Raw genomic sequence first — 23118 nt, 5'->3', positions numbered from 1 at the left:
AGAGTATGTCTGGAGGGGAAAGTTATTTTTCTGATATTGCCGGTTGCTCCATTACCAACAAAGACCCTGTGCCCTCCAGATGCTGGACAAATAGTTACAGAAGGTAAAGGTGGTGATTGAATTATTTGCTCCCCCCCCCCCCAGCGCGCACACACACACATGCCTGGTTTCTAGTTCCAAATGCCTGTCTTTTTTCTCGATGCTTCCATATTTTGTCTCTCTGGGATGCAATTCAGCTCTGCCTCAAAGACCCAGAAATTGAAGAAATCAGAATGAGGGATTTGTAGATAGCCCAGTGGTCTAAATATTGAGAAAATCATTATCAGTTGTGTTGTTTCTCAAATTCACCAAACATCCTTTCATTAAGTGGGAATGAATTTTATTTATAATAAGAAACAGTGTATTATTTTCTTCCTGGACTATCTTTTGTTTGTTTCACTTTAAAAAGGGAGGACAACATTTCATTCTTTTTGTGATTGTCTTGGGAGCCTAAGGGAGGCTCCACATCTGCAAACCATCTTCTCAGTCCCCCAAAACATCAAAGGCAGAGGATGGGAAGGAGCATTGAGAGGGCTGCCAGTGGCCCCAGCGGTGACTAATGCTGTAACCTCCTCTGTTTTGAAGGGTCAACAGTAGAGGCCCTCTGTGATGATGTGGTCTCTGTCCTCACTGTCCTGTGTGAGAAGTTACAAGCCTCCATAAAGTAAGTGCTTTTCTGCTGTCACTCTTATCCACCAATGGTCTATTTCTGAAATATTGTCTGTCTACAGCATCACTTAAAATTACAGATGATAGGGACAGTAATTCCCTCCCACTGGGATACACCTGTCATTCCAGAGAAATGTATTCACAGACCTCAGGCAATCCCAAAATGTCAAATACCATTACCAAAGGGTATAATTTTCTGAAGTGAAAATGGGAAAACAACATCTCGCAAAGAGGAGTTAATCCCTGGTGCGTGGAGCTGAGTGGAGCGGATGTTGAGCTAAGAGCTGGCTGATAAGGGGGCTGCTGCTACCTCGGCGTAGCCCTGCTGTGTGACTGTGAATGACTCTTCTCATTGAACTGTGCTGCACTTTCTTCCTCAGTTGAATAACGGTTGGATCATGTGGACTTTCTCTATTTCTTCTTTTAACTGTACCTAAGCCTGTGAGCTCATATGCCTAGCTTTAAGAAAGGGAGTGTTACTCTGACTTTATATAATCTCAGTTAGTTACATACCAATTTAATCAATGGTATTAATTCACTTAGGCCATGTCTCCTGCTAACTCTCCATGCAGTAAGTTAAGACAACTTCTGCATCCGGTTGTAGCCAAATTATAAAACAGCCAGACTTTCCAAGGTGGGGTGAAAAGACTCCACCAGCTACCTATATGGTGATTGCAAAATTTTACCACAAGAAAAGATTCTAAAGTGCCCTTTGAATTATGAAAGACACATTAAACTATCATTTACTGGTAACTAGGACATTTGATAATGAAGATAATGTTTATTTGTAGAATTTTAAATATGGTAATGATTTGGAGACTGGATTAGTTGCAGACATGAATGAAGTCTTTCACTTTGCTAAAAACATTGCAGAAAATTTTTTTTTTGTTTTTGTTTTGTTTTTCAGACTCAGGATTATTATAAAGCTAAGCTTAGAAGTGCTCTTAAGAGTTGTTGTCAAATGGTTTCTGTATCGATTTATCCATTGCTCCTCTAAGTTGCCTGCCTACTTTAACTAAATGAAACTCTCTTTACATCAGGCACTTAAAGGTCAAATACACAGAGACAGAAAAGAAAATGGCTGTTACAAGGTTTGAGGGTTGAGAAATCAAGAGAGCAGCAAATACGTAAGATGAATAATTCAAATGACCTGATGTGCAACATGAGGACTATAATTGTCAACAGTGTATTTATTCAGGATTTTTGGTAAATGAGTAGATTATAGATGCTCTTGCCATAGCAGGGGAAAATGCATAACTGAGGTGATAGATATGCTCATTTGTTTCATAGCAGAACCATCTCAATATACACAGGTATCATACAACACCATGTTGTATATGTTAAATATTCACACAAAATAGGAAGGTCTATTTAATTCATGGACAGTATAAACCAAAAAGAAATGGCATTTCACTTGTTTCCCACCCTCCCCCCTCAAGTTTCTCCCACCCCCAGACCCTACACAGGAGGCAGGTCTGGACTTTCTCCCCTTCTGGAGGAATGAGCCTAGCAGCAGATAGGATTTCAGAGGGTCCTGCTGTCCCCTGCTCAGTTCCCCACCTTTCCTGGCTGTAGAGAGTTGGAACAGAAGAACTGACACTCAGACTACTGTCCTAACTTGAGAGCTTTGGCACCAACTGCAGTGACCCACCAGTAGGGTCCCCCTGCCACCAGATTTTCTGGGAACTATCTCAGGATGCACCTGCTGTATAAAAGTATAATCATCTTCCCTCACTCTCAATAGAGTCCTGCTCCAGATGGGTTAGATATTCACTCTACTCATCAGCAAGCAGGGTTTTGATCTCCTCTAGTCCTAACTTCTCCCCAGCCCTGCCCAGTTCTTACCCATCACAGAAGAATCAGCTGTTACATCAGAACTGGGGTATCTTTCCATTTGGTACATTCACTCCTAAGACTCACTCAAGAGTGAGGTTCGATTACTGGTGGCCCAACTGCATTATCTTTCTTGGGTTACCTGGGTTTAAATCACTGTTCTACTCCTTATTAGTTCTTAACTTGGGGCAAAGATCACAACTACACCAAGCTTATGTATTCTATACAGTAATTAACATTATTCTTGGGATGATTGTATAATATTAGAAGTACAAAATATTTTAGGATTTTTATAAGATGGAATGAGGAAATTCACTTAACAGATGGATAGTCAGTATCCATCAGACAAAGATTACTAGGAACAGAGGTGAACAAAAGCTGGGCTTATTAACTCATTATAGTGAGAGGGTCTGTACGCCGTGGGAAACTAAGGAGCTTCAAGTAAAAGGATGTTCAGAGGAATCATGATAGGATTTGAGCTTGAATTAGGTGATGTTGGAGCAGGGAAAAAGAATTGAGAGTTATGTTCAAGGACTGAGTGATTTCAGAAAGTGAGGTCCATTCTAGCATTGGACACCTGAGCTTCTATCTAATGCATGAGGGGAACAGGTTGGAGCTAGAGTTGTCACTGGAGAAGAGGTACACATCACTCACAGGGGTGGGAACACTTGGTCACTTTGTGGTTGTGTAGAACTCCCCCCTTTTTAACCCTGGTTCAGATGGGTTGTTGACAGGCTTCCACCCTGTGTGTTCCGTCACAGCTGTGCAGGGTCCTCATCTGATGTGGACATTCTTTGGCATGGTTTATGTTCCTCAGGAGAGCACCTCAGCCAACTGGCAGCAGCTAGATAGTAGCCAGCCGTCAAGACCCCACCCTAGGTCTTAGCACTGTCAGAAGATAAGACAAAGAGCAAAGGGAAACTAATCAACTAAACATTTTTTTTTCCCTGGGAAAAAACTGAAATTTTTAAGTTGTAGAAAATTAACACTTAGCCATCAGAATAAGTCAGAATGAGATTGTATCTCTATAAATGGTAGACTTAAGATGTACCATTGCTCATTGGTTGGAAAAGAATCCTCACCTAGGTCCAGTAAGTGCTTGGCATTAAATTCGTGATTCTTTAAACCCTAATGGCTTCAGGGACACCTCCCCCAATATGGGGGCAAGATCACCTGGTTTACCCAGGACAGTTCAACTAAGCCTGTTTTGTAATTGTTATAGGCATTTATATTTGATCTCTTTAAGGAAGTGTTCCACTTAACAAGTGGGATTTTTTAAATTATATGGTGTCTAGCATATAGCAAATATGCTACACACTATATAAATATCAAAATATATTTGATATATTTTGTTTCTAAACTGGTTTGTTTGCTTTCAGAGCTATTGGTTGCTAATTCTAGCTTTGGGTGCAGTTAGGACCCCTGAGCTCTTTAGAATAAAAATTTGACTGTCATTTGTTAGGAAAATACATTGAACGAACATGCATTGTGTGTGTGCATGTACATACGCACAAGAAATCAAAGGTCATGGATTTCTGTTGGTTACTGAAAACAGTTCTTAACCCCATGACTTGAGAATAGGCATTAAATGAGAAAAATAATTATTGTGATGCATATGTACTTTCTCGGGGTTCTCACTGAATACTGGGTCAAAGGTGACTTTATGCACACTGGAAAAGAGCCTGATGGTTTTGATGGGATTTTCATAGTCTTGACTGGTTATTTTGATGCAGTTCCCCTGGTCATAATTCTGCCTCCAGAACTCATTTGCTTTGTTTGATATTGGTCTTTCTCATCATGAGTCCTCACCATTTGGGTGTGTAGGGGCATTGCTAAAGAAGCTCAACACAGTGTGCTTAGTACCGCTGAGACAGGAAGCCTCTAAATCCACTGGCCCAATCATGCCAGGCCCTTGTACCAGTGTTCTATTCTTTCTCCTTAAGTGCTCTTAGCTGTATGGTTCCTTCTGATTTTACTACCTTAATTCCTTTATTTCTTTTATGAGAACTTGATGCCTCCTCTACCTTCTAAATAGGTTCTTTCTCTAATATCTCACAACCATCAGTACCTCCCAACAACCATTTCCAAAATCAGTGCCCATACATTTCATAGGACTTTGCCTTGGTAGAGGAATATATCCCTGATATGCTCAATCTCTCAGCAATATTCAGAAAATATATTAAGGTACACGACACAACTCACCCATGTGCCTTGGAGATGTGGTATTAATAGAGTTCTATATTAGGCAAGATGAGTTACATGATCCTGCTTAAATCCAATAATTTTTGGAAGGATAATTGGGCTTAGAGTAATATTTATTCATTCTCTGCCTGTCTGTCACTGCCACCTTGTCCCAGCCTCCCTCTCCTCCTGGCGCAGAGTGTCAGGCATGAGTCTATAGCAGAACAGTCTTGAAATCAATGAGGGCAGCCTAAGGGCTGTGTCATTTTTTCAAACTCCATTCAACTCCTTACACAATTATTCGATGCCCTTTCTCCTTTATCAAACTAAAAACAAATCCCTATTTAAGGAGGGCAGAGTCAAATGGTTTTTAAAAAGAATTCTAAGAACTCCAGAGATCCCAAACATGTTGCCCTGCTGGACACTAGATTCTTTTTGATCTTGCACATGCCACATATTTGTCTGCAGCTGTGCAAGTCTGAAAGGCACCCATCTTTTATCTGCCCAGTGAGGGTCACTGGTGGAAGGTGCTTACATTTTAAAGAGCTCTCTTAATGGCATGACTCATGCAAAGCCACGCCCATCCTCCAGACTGCTGCAGCCCACAGAAAAGCTGCCGTGTGCAGTCTCCAAGGAGACCTCTGGGCCAGTTACCTTGGTGATGCATTCCCTGTCAGCCCAGCTGATGCCTTGGGACTGAGATATTCACTGTGACACACTTTACACACTTGACTTACAGGAACCTTGACTATAGCTTTTCTCTGAACTCATTTCTGATGATTTCAGAAACTGAGAACTTATTTTTCTATAGTTATTTTAGTTTTCCGATGTTAGACTGACAGTTTGAGAAAGATTGCATCAGGGCATTTAATAACTATTTTTCCTAGTAATGGATCCAGTGATTGGTCAGAAAGATTAACTTACAACTACAGCAAAGACCATCTTTCCAGAACTGATTTTTTCCAGTGCAACTTGGGGTTGATATTGTGATCCTCCTGTTTTGCCCTCTCCAATCTGTTCATGCTAAAGCATCCAGAATGAACATTCTAAAACAAAAATCCCACTTGTCACTCTCTATGCAGAATGAAGTCCAGGCATCTTAGCATGATCTGTGTGACCCATCCCCTCTGGCCCCTGCCCACTTCTCCAGCCTGACTCCTGACTACACCATGTTCATGTCCTGTGTTTCAGCCAAACACCTCTTAGTCCAAATTTCTTCCTCCTCCTTCCCCGGCTTCACACCCACCCACTCCCCAACTCATCCATGTGACAGGCTCCTCCTTGAACTTCAGGTCTCCATATAAGATTCCATTTCTTGTGGAAGTTCTTTCTGGATTTTTCTAAGGAAGAGCCCCTCCTGGGGAGGTCTCATAGTTGTATTAAATTACTCTTTTACAGCACTTCCCATTAGTACTTGATCTACTTATATGTCTGTCTAATTCCATAAGAATGAAGAACATGCCATTCCAGGGCAGGAACTATGTCTTGTTCAAAAGTATAGGAATACTTATAGGAAGAGGAACCTAGAAACAGGAGGCACTTACCTGGCCCACAAATGGCTAGTTATTTCTTGCCTTTCTTACTCTTCTCCACCTATCACCTTCCTCTTGACTAATAAGAGTAATAATTTTTTATGAGGTCTCAGTCCTGACCCATCTCCCTTCCATCCTCAGAGGGTCTGATAGAGTATATCCACATAAGGTGACATTGCAATTTCCAGATAATGGCATTATTTTAACCATTGTGCAGTTTTTTGGATGAAGGATATCTTTTTAAAATATGAGTCAGCAAACTTTTGTAAAGAACCACATACTATCTGTCTCCTGTTTGATTTTGTTTGGTTTTGTAACCCTTTTCAAATGTAAAAGCATTTTTTGATTTCCAGGCCCTGGGCAGGATTTTTTCTCCTGTGCTGTAGCTTACCAACAAGTTTTAGAAAGCAATGTCAATTTTAGGGAATATAGTGTAGCATTCAAATGAGGGATCCTCCCCCCACTCCGCCCCGCCTCCGTCTTCCTGTCCTTCATCTTTCAATTGCAAAATCTTCCTCATCTTGGCAGTTATACGAATCTAAGTCTCTGGACTTTGGGATAGTCAGCTTTTCTTCTCTCCCTACCTCCTTAAATTTCTAGTTGGCCTGTCGGGAGTCTTGACCTTCCCTTCTATCTACTTCTGCTGGGAGTTGTTTGAACTGTTGAAAACCCTAGGCTTCCTTTTAACATTTGCTTATTTAATTTAAGTTAGGAAAAAAGAGATAAACTAAAAATATTTTTTTCAGCAGATGTCTCCTTTTTCTGAATATTTTATTCCAAAAAGCCTCCTACATGGATCATCTTTAAAGGATATGTATGCGTAGTAAATGTGTCCTTGAAAATTAAAAAATTTTTCACCACTATCGGTCTCTCTTACCACCTACTGGGATTTTAATACTTTCTAGTGGGCTGGAGAGAAAAAAAAAATCTGCATATATAAGAGTGTGCTTCCTTCCCATAAAGTTTTCTGATTTTTTTTGTCTGCATCTACTGAGAAACCCTATAATAATAATTTGAGGGAAAATAATTTTTGCATTGAAAAACAATGTTTCCTCTATAAATAAGGAGGGTCAAATGTGAATAGGAAAGAGTTGACCAATTAAAGGATAATGTGGTAAAGGTTTTCTTGAAACATTTAGACAATTAAACAAAATTAACATATCTAGCATAAACTGTAGATTTTTATTAATGTGATAATGTTGTTTATTAATTGTATTAAATGTATTGTACTAATATAAGATCTAAGAGTAGGATAGACCATGTGTGAGGGGTGGGTAAAGTATAACTATGTTTCATGCTCAATTTTTACAAAAATCTACCAAAAACTATTCTAAAATGTGAATCTTAATTTAAACAAATCAGCATAACTGTATTACTTTGTTAGCACTGTCGTAATAAAGTACAAAAACTGGATCCTTTAAATAAGAGAAATTTGTTTTCTCACAGTTCTGGAGACTGCAAGTCCAAGATCAAGGTGTCACCAGGGTGGGTTTCTTCTGAGGGCTGACGGGGGATCTGTTCCCAGCTGTCTCCTTGGCTTACTGAAGGTCATCTTCTCCCTGTGTCTCTTCACATTAACCTGCCTCTATGCACACCTCTGTGTCCAAATTCCTGTGTTTTTTCAGGACAATGGCATGTTGACTTAGGGACTATGCTAACAACCTCATTTTAACTTGCTTACCTCTATAAAGACTTTTTTTTCTAAGTAGATCACATCCTGAAGTACTGGGGAGTGAGACTTCAGCCTGTGATTTGGGCAGAGAAAGGACACAATGCAACCCCCCATAATATTAACCACTGCTCCCACCCCAAATTTGTGCTTCAGTGATACCTAACATTTTTAAAGTGTTTTTCTATAGCACCTGCACTTTAATTCTGCCTTGTATTGTGTCTGCATTTGTGTGTTGGTCTTGCTCTTCCCCAGTGACAGCCAGCAGCTGCAGCTTCTGTACCTGGAGTGCATTCTATCCGTGCTCAGCAGCTCCTCCCCTTCCATGCACCTGCACAGGGGCTTCACGGATCTCATCTGGTAAGCACCTACTCCTATGTACCCCACGCCAGCCCAGGGGTGCCTTGCAGCTGCAAGTCCAAGATCACTGTGCCTGTGACCTACCAGGAGTTTCACAGAAGTCTTGTAAGGAAAGTGCAGGAATTGCACTCACATGCATCAGAACAAAATTCAGAGAGAAAATGATGATTATTATAACAAAATATGCTCCTGAGGCCCTCTTACATTTTGTTTACATGGTAGGGTCATGAAGAGAGGCCCCAAGAGATTTTTGTGGGTTCTCAGTTTGTTATAAAAGCCTATAAATGCACCAGAAACCAATGCAGGAAAGAGATTTTGAACTGTACTCTACTCTAGTACATTCTTCTCTCAACCTGAAAACCAGTCACCTACTTAAAATCAGAGATTTCTAGAAGTGATAGGCCCCCCAGGCAGCCAACTGGTTTCTCTGGGTCTCTGGGCATATTGACAGGGAGAGAGCTGCATGATAGATGTTAATATGGGATTTCAAATTAACTTCTTAAATCAAATAATTGTTATTTATAGTAAAAGTGAAACTTTACAGTTTTTAGCATTTTGAGGCTATTTCTTCACATAAGATGGTTTCTTAATGCTTCTCTGGATATTTTTATTTAGTTAACCTTAGCCCAAGAAATGAGGAAAAATATCATTGATACACCCAAAAGGGAAGGGGAGACTTGGAAATCTCGGACAGAATGTAGTCCAACAAAGGCGCAGTACAGAGCTCAGCGCATCCTGGGCACTTCGGTGGCATCAGTGTTGCCCCGGGGTGGTAGGCACATTTTATTGTGTGGCTCCCAGTGAAATTTATCTTTCCTCCCAGGAAGAACCTCTGCCCCGCCCTCATCGTCATCCTGGGGAACCCCATTCATGACAAAACCATCACCTCTGCGCACAGCAGCAGCACCAGCGCCAGCGTTGAGCCGGACTCCGCCGCCCCGGCTGTTTCTGACCATGGCCGGGGCTCGGGCTGCTCCTGCACAGCGCCAGCCCTCAGCGGGCCAGTGGCTCGCACCATCTATTACCTTGCGGCTGAGCTGGTTCGGCTGGTGGGGTCGATGGACTCCATGAAGCCCGTGCTCCAGTCCCTCTACCACCGCGTGCTGCTGTATCCACCACCCCAGCACCGCGTGGAAGCCATCAAGATCATGAAAGAGGTAGGCAGCGTGGGAGGGTGCCGCCCACCCTACCCACGGAGCTCAACACAGAGTCTTGCACTCAGGATGTGCTCAAAATGTTTGCTAATCTTTTAGTGGCACTTCTTTGCTGCCAGTTGAAATGCAGGAACAGACGGTAGCTCTAAAATCAGGGCGGTATGTGTGTGTGGAGAGCCAGGGTAAGGAAGGGTTTGTAACACTCATGGAGGCAAAGCCATTTGATAATTAGCTACGTGTTTGTTAAAACTCCAATAAATGGCTGGGTGTGGTGATGCACGCCTATAATCCCAGCAGCTTGGGAGGCTGAGGCAGGAGGATCACGAGTTCAAAGCCAGCCTCAGCAAAAGCGAAGTGCTAAGCAACTCAGTGAGACCCTGTCTCTAAATAAAATACAAAATAGGGCTGAGGATGTGGCTCGGTGGTCCAGTACCCCTGAGTTCAATCCTTGGTACCTGCCCCCCCCACCAAATCTCCATTAAATGTGCACCTGAGTGAGCCCTAGGATGAGAGTTTATTCTTAGGCGCTGTTTGTGCAAATATGTGTTTACTTGCCTTTGCCAAAATTGGATCTCAAAATGGTTTTATACTCAGGTTATATATTATCCGTAAAAAGAGCTTTACTAACCTTTTCCTGCTAAAAGGAATCCCTTTGCCCACCCCACATCCCCATGACTCATTTCTTCCAAATGTGGTGACCTCAGTGAGAATATAAAGGTTGTCTAGCTGGTTGTTGCCATCCCAATGTGCTACTTATAGTTTTTGAGAAAGAATTAGGGTTATTTGGAAAGAACTTTGAAAAAGGATTCCCTACTTTTTCCCCCAAGGGGGGGAAAAGTGGTCAGAATTTTTGTTTTTATGGACTTGCTTATAAAAGTCAAGTTACATTTTTCTTAGAATAACTAACCGCTCCCTTCTCCGAAATCGGAATAATGAAATCTCTTTGTTGATGATTCATTCATTTTTTAGCAATACTTGTTACCAAGTACTAAAACATAAATTTTAAAAAATGTAAAACATTTCTTACATAATTGATTATTAAAATTTTTAAGATGAGCTTGCTGGGGCAACTGCTGCCCTCCTTCAGCTGGTGGAGTCGATGGACCTCTTGAAGCCCGTGCTCCAGTCCCTCTACCACCGCGTGCTGCTGTATCCACTTAGGTGGTGTTTGCTCACAGAATCCCCAGGTGACTCTGTGGTTATTGTATTCCTAAGACCCTCATTCTGTGGTGCAGGTGGTATGTCATCTTTCAGCCTTGGCACTCCGGTCATACTTTCTCTTGCAGGTGGCAGAATAGCAACATTTTCCACAGGTTGACTTCTGAGGTGGTACAGCCTCAGACATACACAGCAGTGGGGCAATGTATGCGCAAATTATTGCCACACTTTCAGTGATGGTTCTTTATCATCTCACTCTTGCAGCTGAGACCAAAGAGAAAAATTTGAATTGTTTCTTTCTGTTGTTTTAATGAAATCTGACTAACAAACAGTGGAAAGTTCTGACCCAACATTTCCAGAAATGAAGGAGTGGTTTTGATTTACTTGCTGGTTAGGAAAAATCTGTGCACACAATAATAATTGCTACTTTTCCCCTCCTATTTGCCAGGTACTTCATATATATTGCCTTTAATAAAGTCTGTAGTAACTTTGTAAGGTTGGAGATCAGCTTCATTGTTACCAAAAAGTATTGCTGTTTTTTTTCCCCTCCAGAGCTTCAAGCAATATCAATCAAAAGGGCAGCTTTAGGAACTTGCCACCATTAGGCTAGTGAAGACATCACAGCTTTGGATGTCACCACCCAGATGTCAGGGACCCTCTCCCAGGGACCTGCCTTGCCTCTGTTAAACTTGTTACTTAGCAGAGAAGAGAGAAAGCCTGCTCAGCTCCTCCTCCTCAATCCACGAGTCAGGTCAGGGCTCCCCCTTCACCTGGAAGAAGTACAATGAGAGCGAAGAGAGACTCCAATTCTTCCTCCACTGGATGCTCTACATAGAACATGAAGTCAGGGGAAGGGGATTTTCTGTCCCACAAAGAAACTAAGGCTTTAAAAGGTCAAATGCTTTCCCAAGATTTAAAGAAAGAGAAAAGGTACAGACCTTGATCTCCCTGACCTGAAGCCCATGGTCCTATTCTAACCCTCACTTATTTCTGGACTTGACACTCATATGACAATACAAATGATTCTAGCAGACACTTTTCTGACCACTTCTGAAGCCCAAGGATGAGAGTCAGGATTCAAACCCACTTCCTGTCACTCACCAGTTAGGTGACAGTAGATTAATTCTTTGACTCTGAATCTATAGTTTTCTCATCTGCACTTTATTAGCATATCCCAAAGTTTACAAGTTCAAAGTGCAACAGTTTGCATAAGTACTTTATAAGTATAAAATGTCAGATATGTAGTGCACTGATTATACCCATGAGGAAGAGGAAAATGAAACATATGGAGGTTGAAAATAGCTAGTCCAGTTCTGACTCACCTCCCTTTCTCCTGTCTACCTTTTTCCTTTTGTCTTATACAACTTGTTTATAAATTACCACTGTTAACAATTTTGCCATTGCCAGGGCTCTTTAGTGGCTCCAGGTTGCCTCTCTTACCAAGTTTAAATTGCTCTGCTGTTTCCAGAGCCTTCTGCCAGCATTCTCGTTTCTCGTCATTTCCCAGGATGCACCGTTCTGTCTCTCTGACCCACTCTAATCCCCACTTTCCTGCCTCTATTCAGTCTCTTGCCCTTATTCTCATGGGCCACTGCCACTCCACAGAGTTGAGTTATTACAACAGGAGGGACCCTGTGGATTCTTCTCTCCCTGGAGGCAATATGCCCATTTTCCAGATAGTGAAGCCAAAACTCTGAAAAGAGAAGTCACTTGTCCAGAGTTCTCTATCTTATGAACAGTAAGACTCAGATGTGAATCCAGGTGTTCAGTTCAACTGCCTCTTTGCTATCAAAATTCTCTTCCTTTGTGTCTGTCTCCTCAGATCACTGATCTTGCTCTTTTAAAAACTCTGTGCACCATTTGGCAATTGACTATATGTCCCAATGAGCCGACTGCTTCACAAAATGTCTCCTCAACTATATTTTTATATGTATTGCTTTTGTATTTTCCCCCAAATATTTAACACTACAGTGCTTGAATCGGAACATGTTTAATACATTTTGACTTAATAACAGATGGAACTGGAGATAAAGGAATACCTTGTAAAAGCAGCCGTAGCCTTTCCTTTCCCTCAGAATTGACAGACTTTGGAGCTTTTGTGACCCATGGTAGAGCCACTTGACATCTCATGCTAAGGAAGTACAGTCAGCCCTTCTTTGCCATTGGTTCCACATCAGAGGATTCAAACAACCATGACTCAAAAATACTGGGGGGGAAATTGTGTCTGTACCAAAAATTATATCCTGCCATTATTCTCTAAACAATACAGAACAAAAACCATTAAATTGTATTAGACATTATAAGTAATCTAGGGATGATTTAAAGTATATTTAAAGTAAGGTGTAGGTTGTGTGCAAATGCTATGACATTTTATATGAAAAACTTGAGCATCCTCAGATTTTACTGTCCACAGAGGGGACTGGAACGAGTCCCCTGAGAGGACTGAGAGAGGACTGTACCCTTCATGTGTTGAATGTATTTTACACAATTTCTTTACTGCAGAGGAAATTAGTTCTCTTTTCCCCTGTTCACAGATTTTTCTAGTTTCCCAGGTCATTTTGCAGAGGTAAGGTTAGAATTAGACAACTTAATCTGAGCAGTGTGTCCAGCCAGGGAGTCCAGCAGATGAATGGGCCCAGGCTGTTCTGAAAAGCAGTGCCTCCACTTTATACAACAAAACCCATAATTTGGTAAATTTGGTAACCTAGATACCAAAATGTACGGGGTTTATGCCCACAAAGAAAGCCACTCAGTACCCAGGATGTTTGTTTAGCCTTTTAGAATTTAAACGCTTGGTTTATTATTTCCCTGTTCTTATTCTCCAATGTCACTCTGCCATAGGCACTATGTACCTATTGATCCAAAACATACAGGACATTGTGGTTCTCAAAGTACATTTTCTTTTCTTTTCCCACTTTTACCCACAAAATTCAATTATGAAAAATTACACATTGCCACCTCTTGTCTCTGCTGTGTTGGGCGTCAGAAGGAATTCCTATTCTTCACCAGACCCAACTCACCCACTGATCCCACGCCCCTCACACCTACCTAAGAAGCCAAGCATGAAAGGGTCTTGCCTTTTGTTATTTGTCAAAGGTCTTCAGAAGCCAAGTCCCTCCATCTCCTTCCCCTCCAGATTCTGAAGCAATTAACAAATAAATACAAAATTAACATAGGAAGTAAAATACAGTTTGTCTAATTTGTTGCTAGTAAAGGTAGATTAGAGAATGTGGTAGATTCCAAGAGAAACCAAGATTTCGAATTCTTATGCCTGAAATAGAGCATTTCAGATTTCCTGCTGTAGGGAATTTCAAATTTCTATTCCTAAGCCATAGAACACTTTCTTAGCATGCACAAGGCCCTGGGACCAATCCCCAGCACCAAACAAGAGCAAAACTCCTGTCCCTTGAAAGTGCACTTACCCTTTCAGTAGGAGAGGAGTAGATAGAGGCCCATAGGTCCAGCCACTGGAGTACAGGTCTGTCGGGAGAGGGAGGGAAAGGAACAGGAGGAGGTGGAGGGGAGAGAAAGAGACACAGACCTGGATGACATTAGTCCCAGAACAATCATTTCTGTCTTGCTGTCAATGAAATGTGGGGAAAAGGTAGAAATGTCTATCTGTACCTCCCAGATATCAAAAGTTTCTGAATTTTTTTTGTATATGATTACTTTATAACTTCTTTTGAGTAATCTCTTCTGTAATGTTTCAAGAACCCATATTTAATACACTAAAATAAGTATTTAAAAACTTATGATAAATATATTTTGAAATATTAAACTTATAACTTTTTATTGGTACATATTTATACAGATTAGTGGATTTAATTTGGGCATATTTATATATTCATAAAAGCAGATTTTAATCAATTACACTTCCCAAACCTCTCCCACTATTCTTTCCTCCCTGCCCCGACACCCTTCTGTTTTTAAATTTATTTATTTATTTGTTCTAATTTGTTATACATGACAGCAGAATGTATTCCATTTCACAGTACACATATGGAGCACAATTTTTCATTTCTCTGGTTGTACACAAAGTAGAGTCACCCCATTCATGTGTTCATATATGTACCTAGGGTAATGATGTTCATCTCATTCCACCATCTTTCCTATCCCCGTGCCCCTTCCCTTCCTCTCATTCCCCTTTGCCCTATCCAAAGTTCCTCCATTTCTCCCATGCTCCCCGCCCCCCATTATGTATCAGAGAAAACATTTGGCCTTTGGTTTTTGGGGATTGGCTTACTTCACTTAGCATGGTATTCTCCAACTACATTCATTTACCTGCAAATGCCATGATTTTATTCTCTTTTGATACTGAGTAATGTTCCATTGTGTATACATACCACAATTTCTTTATCCATTCATCTACTGAAGGGCGTCTAGGTTTGTTCCACAGTTTAGCTATTGTGAATTGAGCTGCTATAAACATTGATGTAGCTGTGTCCCTGTAGTGCTGTTTTTAAATCCTTTGGGTATAAATTGAGGAGAGGGATAGCTGGGTCAAATGGTGGTTCCATTCCAAGTTTTCTAAGGAATCTCCATACTGCTTTCCAGATTGGTTGCATCAGTTTGTAGTCCCACCAACAATTTAAGAGTGAGCCTTTCCCCCCACATCCTCACCAACGCTTGTTGTTTGTATTCTTATGCCATTCTGACTGAAGTGAGATGAAATCTTAGTTTTGATTTGTATTTCTCTAATTGCTAGAGATGTTGAACATTTTTTTCATATATTTATTAATCGATTGTATATCTTCTGAGAAGTGTCTATTCAGCTCCTTCGCCCATTTATTTTTTGGGTTATTTGGGGTTTTTTGGTGTTCCATTTTTTGAGTTTTTTATAAATCCTCTTTGCTAAATTGGGTTTCTCATGCATATATATCTCATATATATATATAGATTAGTGCTGTATCTGATGTGCACATGGTAAAAATTTGCTCCCATTCTGTAGGCTCTCTCTTCACCTTACTGATTGTTTCCTTGGATGAGAAAAAGCTTTTCAGTTTGAATCCATCCCATTTATTGATTCTTAGTTTTGTTTTATTTCTGTGCTTTAGGAGTCTTGTTCAGGAAGTTGGGGCCTAATCCAATATAATGAAGATTTGAGCCTACATTGTCTTCTATTAGGTGCAGGGCTTCTGATCTAATTCCTAGGTCCTTGACCTACTTAAAAGTTTCTGATTCTGTAGATATATATATATATATATATATATATATATATATGGAAAAAAATAAAGAATAGAACCCTTTAAAATATGGCTTTTTCTACTTATATATTTTATATACCTTTTCCTGTTTTGCTTGGAAAACGAACAGACATAATCATGGGATACCTGTTCCATAAACCCTTCATTAACCATTTTTTCCTTCAATATGTTAACCTCAAAATGACATTTTCTGTAAATGTTTTACCATATGAAAACAAAAATTGATTGAAACTGAAAAATTATGAAAATTCTGTACATGAGAACTTGTGGAAGGATGGCTATTGTCGGTTGAAGGATACTTTTGGCTTTAACAGCTTATATTAGAGAAGAAAACTTAAAATAACATCCTAATTCTCCAATCTAAGGTATCTGGGGAAAAGACCAAAATAAGTGTCAAAAAGTAGAAAAGAGGCAGAGTAAAGATAAAAGCAAGAAGTAATGTGATAAAAAGTGGACACAGATCCTGGGCCATCGCAGTCACGGTGTGTTGTGGTCGCAGATTGTTCAGAAAGGGTGGGAGTTTCATTGGTAACTGGAGACTCCTCATTTAGGTGGAAGAGGTGGTGACATCTGGATCGTGGCCCATAAAAAATGACTTGTAAGAAATTTAAAGACAAATTTCCTCAGCAGCAGTTGGTGGGTGGAGGAAAAGCAGTCAGGTTAGCACCTGAAAGTCTCCAAAGGAGAAGACCTTGAAATCCCAGTGCTCCCAGGCACCTCCATAGCTGGTAAGCAGAGAGATCTCAATGAAGAGAAAGACAGAATTTCAGTAGCTGAAAGTGGGCTTGGTGGTAAATTCCAAATGTCTTAGCACTAAAAGGTCAGAAACAAGAGATGCACCTTGAAATAACGCTTACAGCTGAAGATGGTCTAGTAAGATCCCGAAATGCTGGAAAATCCTCTTTGCTAAATTGGGTTTCTCATGCAAAACCTGCTATTGCAGATTATGCATTTACAACTGTAAAGCCCGAAATTGGAACAATTCTGTACAATGATTTCAGATAGACCTCAGGAGCTGATCCTCCCAGATTTAACAAAGAAGCATTTATGAACAAAGGGATTGTCCACAAGTTCCCCAAGCATAGAGAAAGAACCAGACAACTAAGGGGGTTTCTGCTTTCTTCCCAAACTCAATCAAAACTGCCTTTTAAACCATACTATTGCTTGCAAAGCAGTTAGAGTGGTACAAAGAGAAACCTCAGACAAAACCCTCGCTCCCATCAATGAATACAATGGACTTGTCAGATGCCCAAAATAAATTTCATGAACTTATAAGCCAACTCTAGAATCCTGCAGAAAGTTTCTTTTAAAGTGTCTATGTCGCCTTATCTTATTTAGTGCACCCCCCTCCAAAAACTTTTATATTTTCTACATTTATTTAAAAAATAAAAACATGACTCCAGAGAGGACTTTGAAATCCCAACATTACATCCCTATCTCTACAGTTACCTGAGAAGGAACTGAAGAATTCAAGAACTGTTTAAGAAAACCACTGGATGATCAATCACACCAACCAGGAAGACAGTGTGTACCCTACCAGTGGCTTAACTTACCAGCTTCCAGTACAGCATCTTATATCAAGCCACCATAAAAACATGATGTTATAAGCTCCAGAAATGATAGAACTTAAATCTAATAAAAATAGTCCTAAGAAAGAAGGAAATCTTGTTGTTGGTAATAACATGGATGAATCTGGAATATATAAGGTTAAGAGACATAAGCCAGGCATAGAAAGACAAATTCCACATGATCACATTTACATGTAGAATTTTAAAAATTTGAACTTACGAAGAGAGGAAGGGTGGTTACCAGGAGATGGAGGAATGGAGGCTAGGGAAATGTTGGGTACAAAGGGTACAAAGTTTCAGTGAGTAAGTTCTGAAGAGCTGTTGTACAGCATACTGACTGTATATAACATTCCAGCATATCTTGAAAATTAGTAAGAAAGTAGGATTTAAGTATTCTCACCACAAAAAAATGTCTGAGGTCATACATGTTAATTAGCTCTGTTGAGCCATTCCATAATGTTTACCTATTTCAAAACATCATGTTGTACATGATAAATATATAGTTTTATGTATCCATGTATAAAACTATTGAAATTGCTTTTAAAGGGAAAATATATTATAGAGGGTCAATAAAGCAGAAATTGTTAAGACTCATTGGAAAACTTCTGTCTAGAGCAACAGAAAAATTCCAGAACAGGTTCAAATGAACAGAAATAAGAATGAAAAAGATGCACCCAGCTATAGATGTTAGAAACACTGAGGCAGTGGGAGAGGGTGTCAAGGCAACTTTGAAAACCTAGAAAATTTGAAAACTTAGATAAAATGGATAAATCCCTAGGAAATAATGCAACTTTTAAAAAGTTGGCTCAAAAAAGAAATCAAGGTCCTGAAATCAAGGTCCATTATCATTAAAGGAACTGAATCAGTAGCTTAAATCTTCTCATTAAAAATATATACCACCCCATATGGCTTTAAAAATAAGTTATCAAGCACCCAAGAATAGATTATTCTGATATTTTTATGAACTTTTCCAGACAACAAAAAGAGAAAATAGTTCTCAAACCAGTCACCCCGCTAGCTAAACTTGAAAGCAAAATAAGACAGAGTCCAGGAAAGTGACATGAAAGCCACATCTCAGAACAGAAATGCAAATGCTTTCTGCTTCTGTGCTGCAGCCTTTCTGTTTGTTTTTTAAGCAATACCTTAGAATTTTCTTTGTCTGAGCCAGCCCTCACTAGGGAGCTGGGGAGCCTGATGTGTACTATCTGACAAGAAGAATGATTAAATCAGTTTTATTATGATTTTTTAGTTATAATTAGTTTTATTAAAATTTGTAGTTAGCATCTCTAATCTAAAATCTGAAATGTTCCAAAATGCAAAATGTTTTGATTGCGAGATGATACCACAAGTAGAAAATTTCACACCCTGAAACTTTGTGCACAAAATTTATTAAAAACATTGTATAAATCAACTTTCTACTATGTGTCTAAGGCAAACAGGAAACACAAATGAATTAGTGTTCAGACTTGTGTGGCCTCCCCAAGATATATATATATAATCTCCCCAAGATATATATATATGTGTGTGTGTGTGTGTGTGTGTGTGTGTGTATTTCAAAATCTGAAAAGAAAAATAAATTCTAAAGCAGAAGCACTTCTGTGCTAAGCTTTATAGCTAATGGGTGCACAAGCTATGGTTGTTTCTCCTTACACAGTATCACTCAGTGGAGAAAGAATAAGCTTATTTATTCTCACAATTTTAAAACTTTGTGTTACTCACTTTCCTGTTATGTTTTTCCCCTTTTTCCTAAAGATCCTCGGGAGCCCACAGCGTCTCTGCGACTTGGCAGGTCCCAGTTCCACTGAGCCAGAACCCAGAAAAAGATCAATCTCAAAAAGAAAATCTCACTTGGATCTTCTCAAACTGTATGATATTTCCCCCACTCCTTTTCCTTTTTGGGGGAGGAGAGGGTACCAAGGATTGAACCCAGGGGCCACATCCCCTTTTTAATTTTGAGACAGGGTTTCACTAAGTTATTAAGGGCTTCACTAAGTTGCAGTCCTCCTGCCTCAACCAGAATTACAGGAATTGCTGGAATTACAGGCATGTACCACCATACCCAGGGATACTTTCCCCTTTTAGATCTATATTGCTTGGTGAAACTGCTTCTCTGAATTCTATTCATCTTATTACCAAATTCCTGAAATTTTCATGAACCTACATTAAATGAAAGGTGCATATTTATTAATTACCATTTGCAAGCCATAGAAAAAGACATCATAGTTTGTTATAATCATACTACTTTCCTTATTTTCATATTGACTTAACACCAGATATGTAAAATGAAATGTTAAAAAACTATTCATTGGAGTTGTTTTAGGGAAAACCTTTTTGATCTTTAATACAGTAGCTGTAGAATTTCTTCACCTATAGCCTCAATGGAAAACTGAATATTATATGATTTTAGTAGCTGTATTGACATGTATCTGTTCAGAAGTGTTTATTTTATAGAGGAAGATCCACATTATCACAAAACATTGTATCAATTTTCTATTGGAAAAAAATGAGCAAAATATAAAAGTGAGATTGTTCAGTGTCCTTAGGAAAATTACAAGTTTCCTTCAGGAATTTTCATTTGTACCTTGATAAACCAGCCAACTGAAAGGGAGTGTGATTCAAGGTGGGCCACTTTGCCTGGAGGTTTTCTTAAACTGAGAATGGTAGCTTCATTCATTCACTGTTCGGATCATTTTTAACTTACTGCAAATTAGACAATCTCTTTTGACCGCTGTTCACTTTGCCAGGCTAACAATTCTGGTTCATCTGGGGACATTTTTCTCTTTCACATACATGTGCTCTTCCTCTCTTGAATGCTGTCCAGCATCATGGACGGCATGACCGAAGCGTGCATCAAGGGCGGCATCGAAGCCTGCTATGCTGCCGTGTCCTGCGTCTGCACCTTGCTGGGGGCCCTGGACGAGCTCAGCCAGGGCAAGGGCTTGAGCGAGGGTCAAGTGCAGCTGCTGCTCCTACGCCTCGAAGAGCTGAGGGACGGGGCCGAGTCCAGCCGCGACTCCATGGAGATCAACGAGGCTGACTTCCGCTGGCAGCGGCGAGTGCTGTCCTCAGAGCACACGCCGTGGGAGTCAGGGCACGAGAGGAGCCCAGACATCAGCATCAGTGTCACCACAGACACAGGCCAGACCACCTTGGAAGGAGGGTTGGGTCAGACGACCCCAGAGGACCACACAGAGAACCACAAGAATGGGCTCAAATCACCAGCCATCCGAGAGGACAAGGAGACGCTGGGCAAAGTGTCAGAACCAGAGCCAGTAGACCAGCCTGATGTGGTCCAGAGAAGCCACACGGTGGCTTACCCGGACATCACTAACTTCCTGTCTGTGGACTGCAGGATGAGGTCCTATGGATCTAGGTACAGTGAGAGCAACTTCAGTGTGGATGACCAAGACCTGTCGAGGACAGAATTTGATTCCTGTGACCAGTACTCAATGGCAGCAGAGAAGGACTCGGGCAGGTCTGATGTGTCCGACATCGGGTCGGACAACTGTTCACTGGCTGATGAAGAGCAGACCCCGAGGGACTGCCTGGGCCACCGGTCCTTTCGAACAGCAGCTCTGTCTCTCAAACTGCTGAAGAACCAGGAAGCGGACCAGCACAGCGCCAGGCTGTTCATGCAGTCGCTGGAAAGCCTCCTTCCTCGGCTCCTGGCTCTCCCCACTGTGGAAGAGGTAGACTCCGCCCTCCAGAATTTTGCCTCCACTTTCTGCTCAGGTTGGTAGACCATTTTTTACTAGATGCTCAGAACCCTTTGCCTTCCTTAGCCATGAGCATCCTGCTTGCAGCTTGGAATCTCAGAGTGTGTTAGTGAATCTTGGGGTTTTCTCTATTTAAAGAGAGAACAGGAATGTAAGACTTAGTGGTCGAACCCGATTCCTGGACAGAGGAGCTCGACAGCCTGGGCTTCTGACCTGCTTGGTATCCCTTGTACCAAGGTGAGAGCCCAGCAAACATTGTTGGTCCCCAAGGATACCTGTGTGTCCAAGCACAGTGCTGCCGCTGCTTGTAGTAACCATGTTCTCGAGTCATCAAGAAATGGTAAAACTATACATAGGGTCTTCTGTTTGAAATTAATATTATCCATATAAAACCTCCATTGCATGTCTCAGTATTTCATATATAAAATTTAGGTCTCCCAGAACTTTGTGTTTATAAACACCATCCTCCAGTCATTTCAGATCAATGAGTTGTTCTCCACATGAATACTGACTTCCAAAGCTCTCTTCATTTCTTAAGAGAATTAAGAAATATAATCCTAGCAATGTCTTTTGTAAAATTTGAGGCTAAAGTAAGTCTTTTAGTTTTTTTTTGTACCTTTCAAATTTATGTTTATTTTTAGTACATGCAAAACAGAGCTTGCATTAATTATTTTTTAATGTGGCCATTATACCTGGTACTCCAAATGTTGCAAACTAACCAAAACTTTATAGGTTTATAAAATATCCCATCAGAGCCAATATGTTGTATGAAATTATTTTTTACATGTAGAAATCAATACCTTGAAAAATACTTCATAAATTTTTCATTGTTTCTGAATATGGTTTTTAGTGATTGTGATTAAGTTACTTACTTACCTTTTTGATTCTAATGACATCCACAGTGCTCTTACCATTTAGGAGTTGGTCTCTAAGTGCAAAGTGTAGACCTGTCAGTCTGTGGTCCTATTATCAATAAGGTAAATCTCCTTGGTTACCCACTTTGGTTTGATTGATGGCACTGGCCATGGTTGTGGGTCAGCTGAAGCCACTGGATGCTGGCCTATGGCCATTTCTGAACCAAGGCCTTTACTCTTGCTCCCCTTGCAAGGGCCAACTCCAAGATTATTAATTAACAAAAGAGAAACATTGGTGCTATACTGAGACAAAGGAGATGGCATATTTCCCTTGTTACCGCAAGAGAAAGTTAATGAAAGTAAAACTGGAAGGAAAAACTTTGCTGAGCTATAAATCAGATCTTTGGCTTTTGAGGGCTGTGGGGGCACAGTATTGTACCGAAGATCAAAGAGGTGGCACTCTAACACTGAACTATACCCCCAGCCTTTCTTATTTTATTTTTTTGAGACAGGGCCTCACTAAGTTGCTGTGGATGATCTTGAACTTGCCATCCTCCTGCCAGCCTCCAAGGTAGCTGGGATTGCAGGTGTGCACCACCACACAGCTTCTTTTATCTATTTTGACATCAAAAACCTCAAACCTTTTGCAAAAAACTTTCCTTGTGAGCTTACCCCTGCCCCAGTTAGTGGGGCTGCTTTCTTGGCTGAATTATGTCCCTTTTGTCTTTCTCAATGATTCCTATCGTCAGACAGCTAATGTGCCGTTGAAATGAGCCTCCTCAATTCCACATGACTCAAGAGAGCCTTTCTTTTAAAACAAAGCTTCTTATGGTTAGGAATTTGTAATCGTTCAGACAAAAAATGGTTTTTATAAAGACGGTACTTAACGTGAGCCGCGGTTACTGCAGGAGTGCCTCTCTGATTCCATGTAGAGCAAGGTGGCATCTGTGTAAGGTGGCTCCTCTGGATGGAAAGAATGCTCCAGTCTTGCACAGCAATCAAAAAGGGTCTGGCACTTACTGTTCCTTGAGTGAGTGGTTTTCAGTGAGTCTTGAAACTTACTATGACCAAATTGAAGGCTGGCTGCCAGCAACAGGAGATTTATAATTTACCAAATCTCACAAACAATCAAAGAACACAAATGAATTTCAGTTGGGCAAGAAATCACTGTTTCCTTGCAT

The 23118-nt window shown here is 40.6% G+C and overlaps 1 protein-coding gene and 1 pseudogene across 1 annotated transcript in view; both read left to right on the top strand.

The window, feature by feature from the left end:
* Positions 1-23118, top strand: part of Arfgef3 (ARFGEF family member 3) — a 160186-nt gene that overhangs the window by 70972 nt on the left and 66096 nt on the right. Inside the window, exons 8-12 of the mRNA XM_076859689.2 lie at positions 625-703; positions 8179-8283; positions 9107-9440; positions 19120-19232; positions 20189-21099. Of these exons, the coding sequence (XP_076715804.2) occupies positions 625-703; positions 8179-8283; positions 9107-9440; positions 19120-19232; positions 20189-21099 (1542 nt within the window). The remainder of the gene's footprint in view (positions 1-624; positions 704-8178; positions 8284-9106; positions 9441-19119; positions 19233-20188; positions 21100-23118) is intronic.
* On the top strand, positions 10537-17390 carry LOC143401643 (GTP-binding protein 10-like; annotated as a pseudogene).

This window comes from Callospermophilus lateralis, chromosome 6 (assembly GCF_048772815.1).
Source record: "Callospermophilus lateralis isolate mCalLat2 chromosome 6, mCalLat2.hap1, whole genome shotgun sequence".
Lineage (NCBI taxonomy): Eukaryota > Metazoa > Chordata > Mammalia > Rodentia > Sciuridae > Callospermophilus > Callospermophilus lateralis.
Note: the sequence above shows the minus strand (reverse complement) of the source record. Positions and strands in the feature narration are given on the sequence as shown.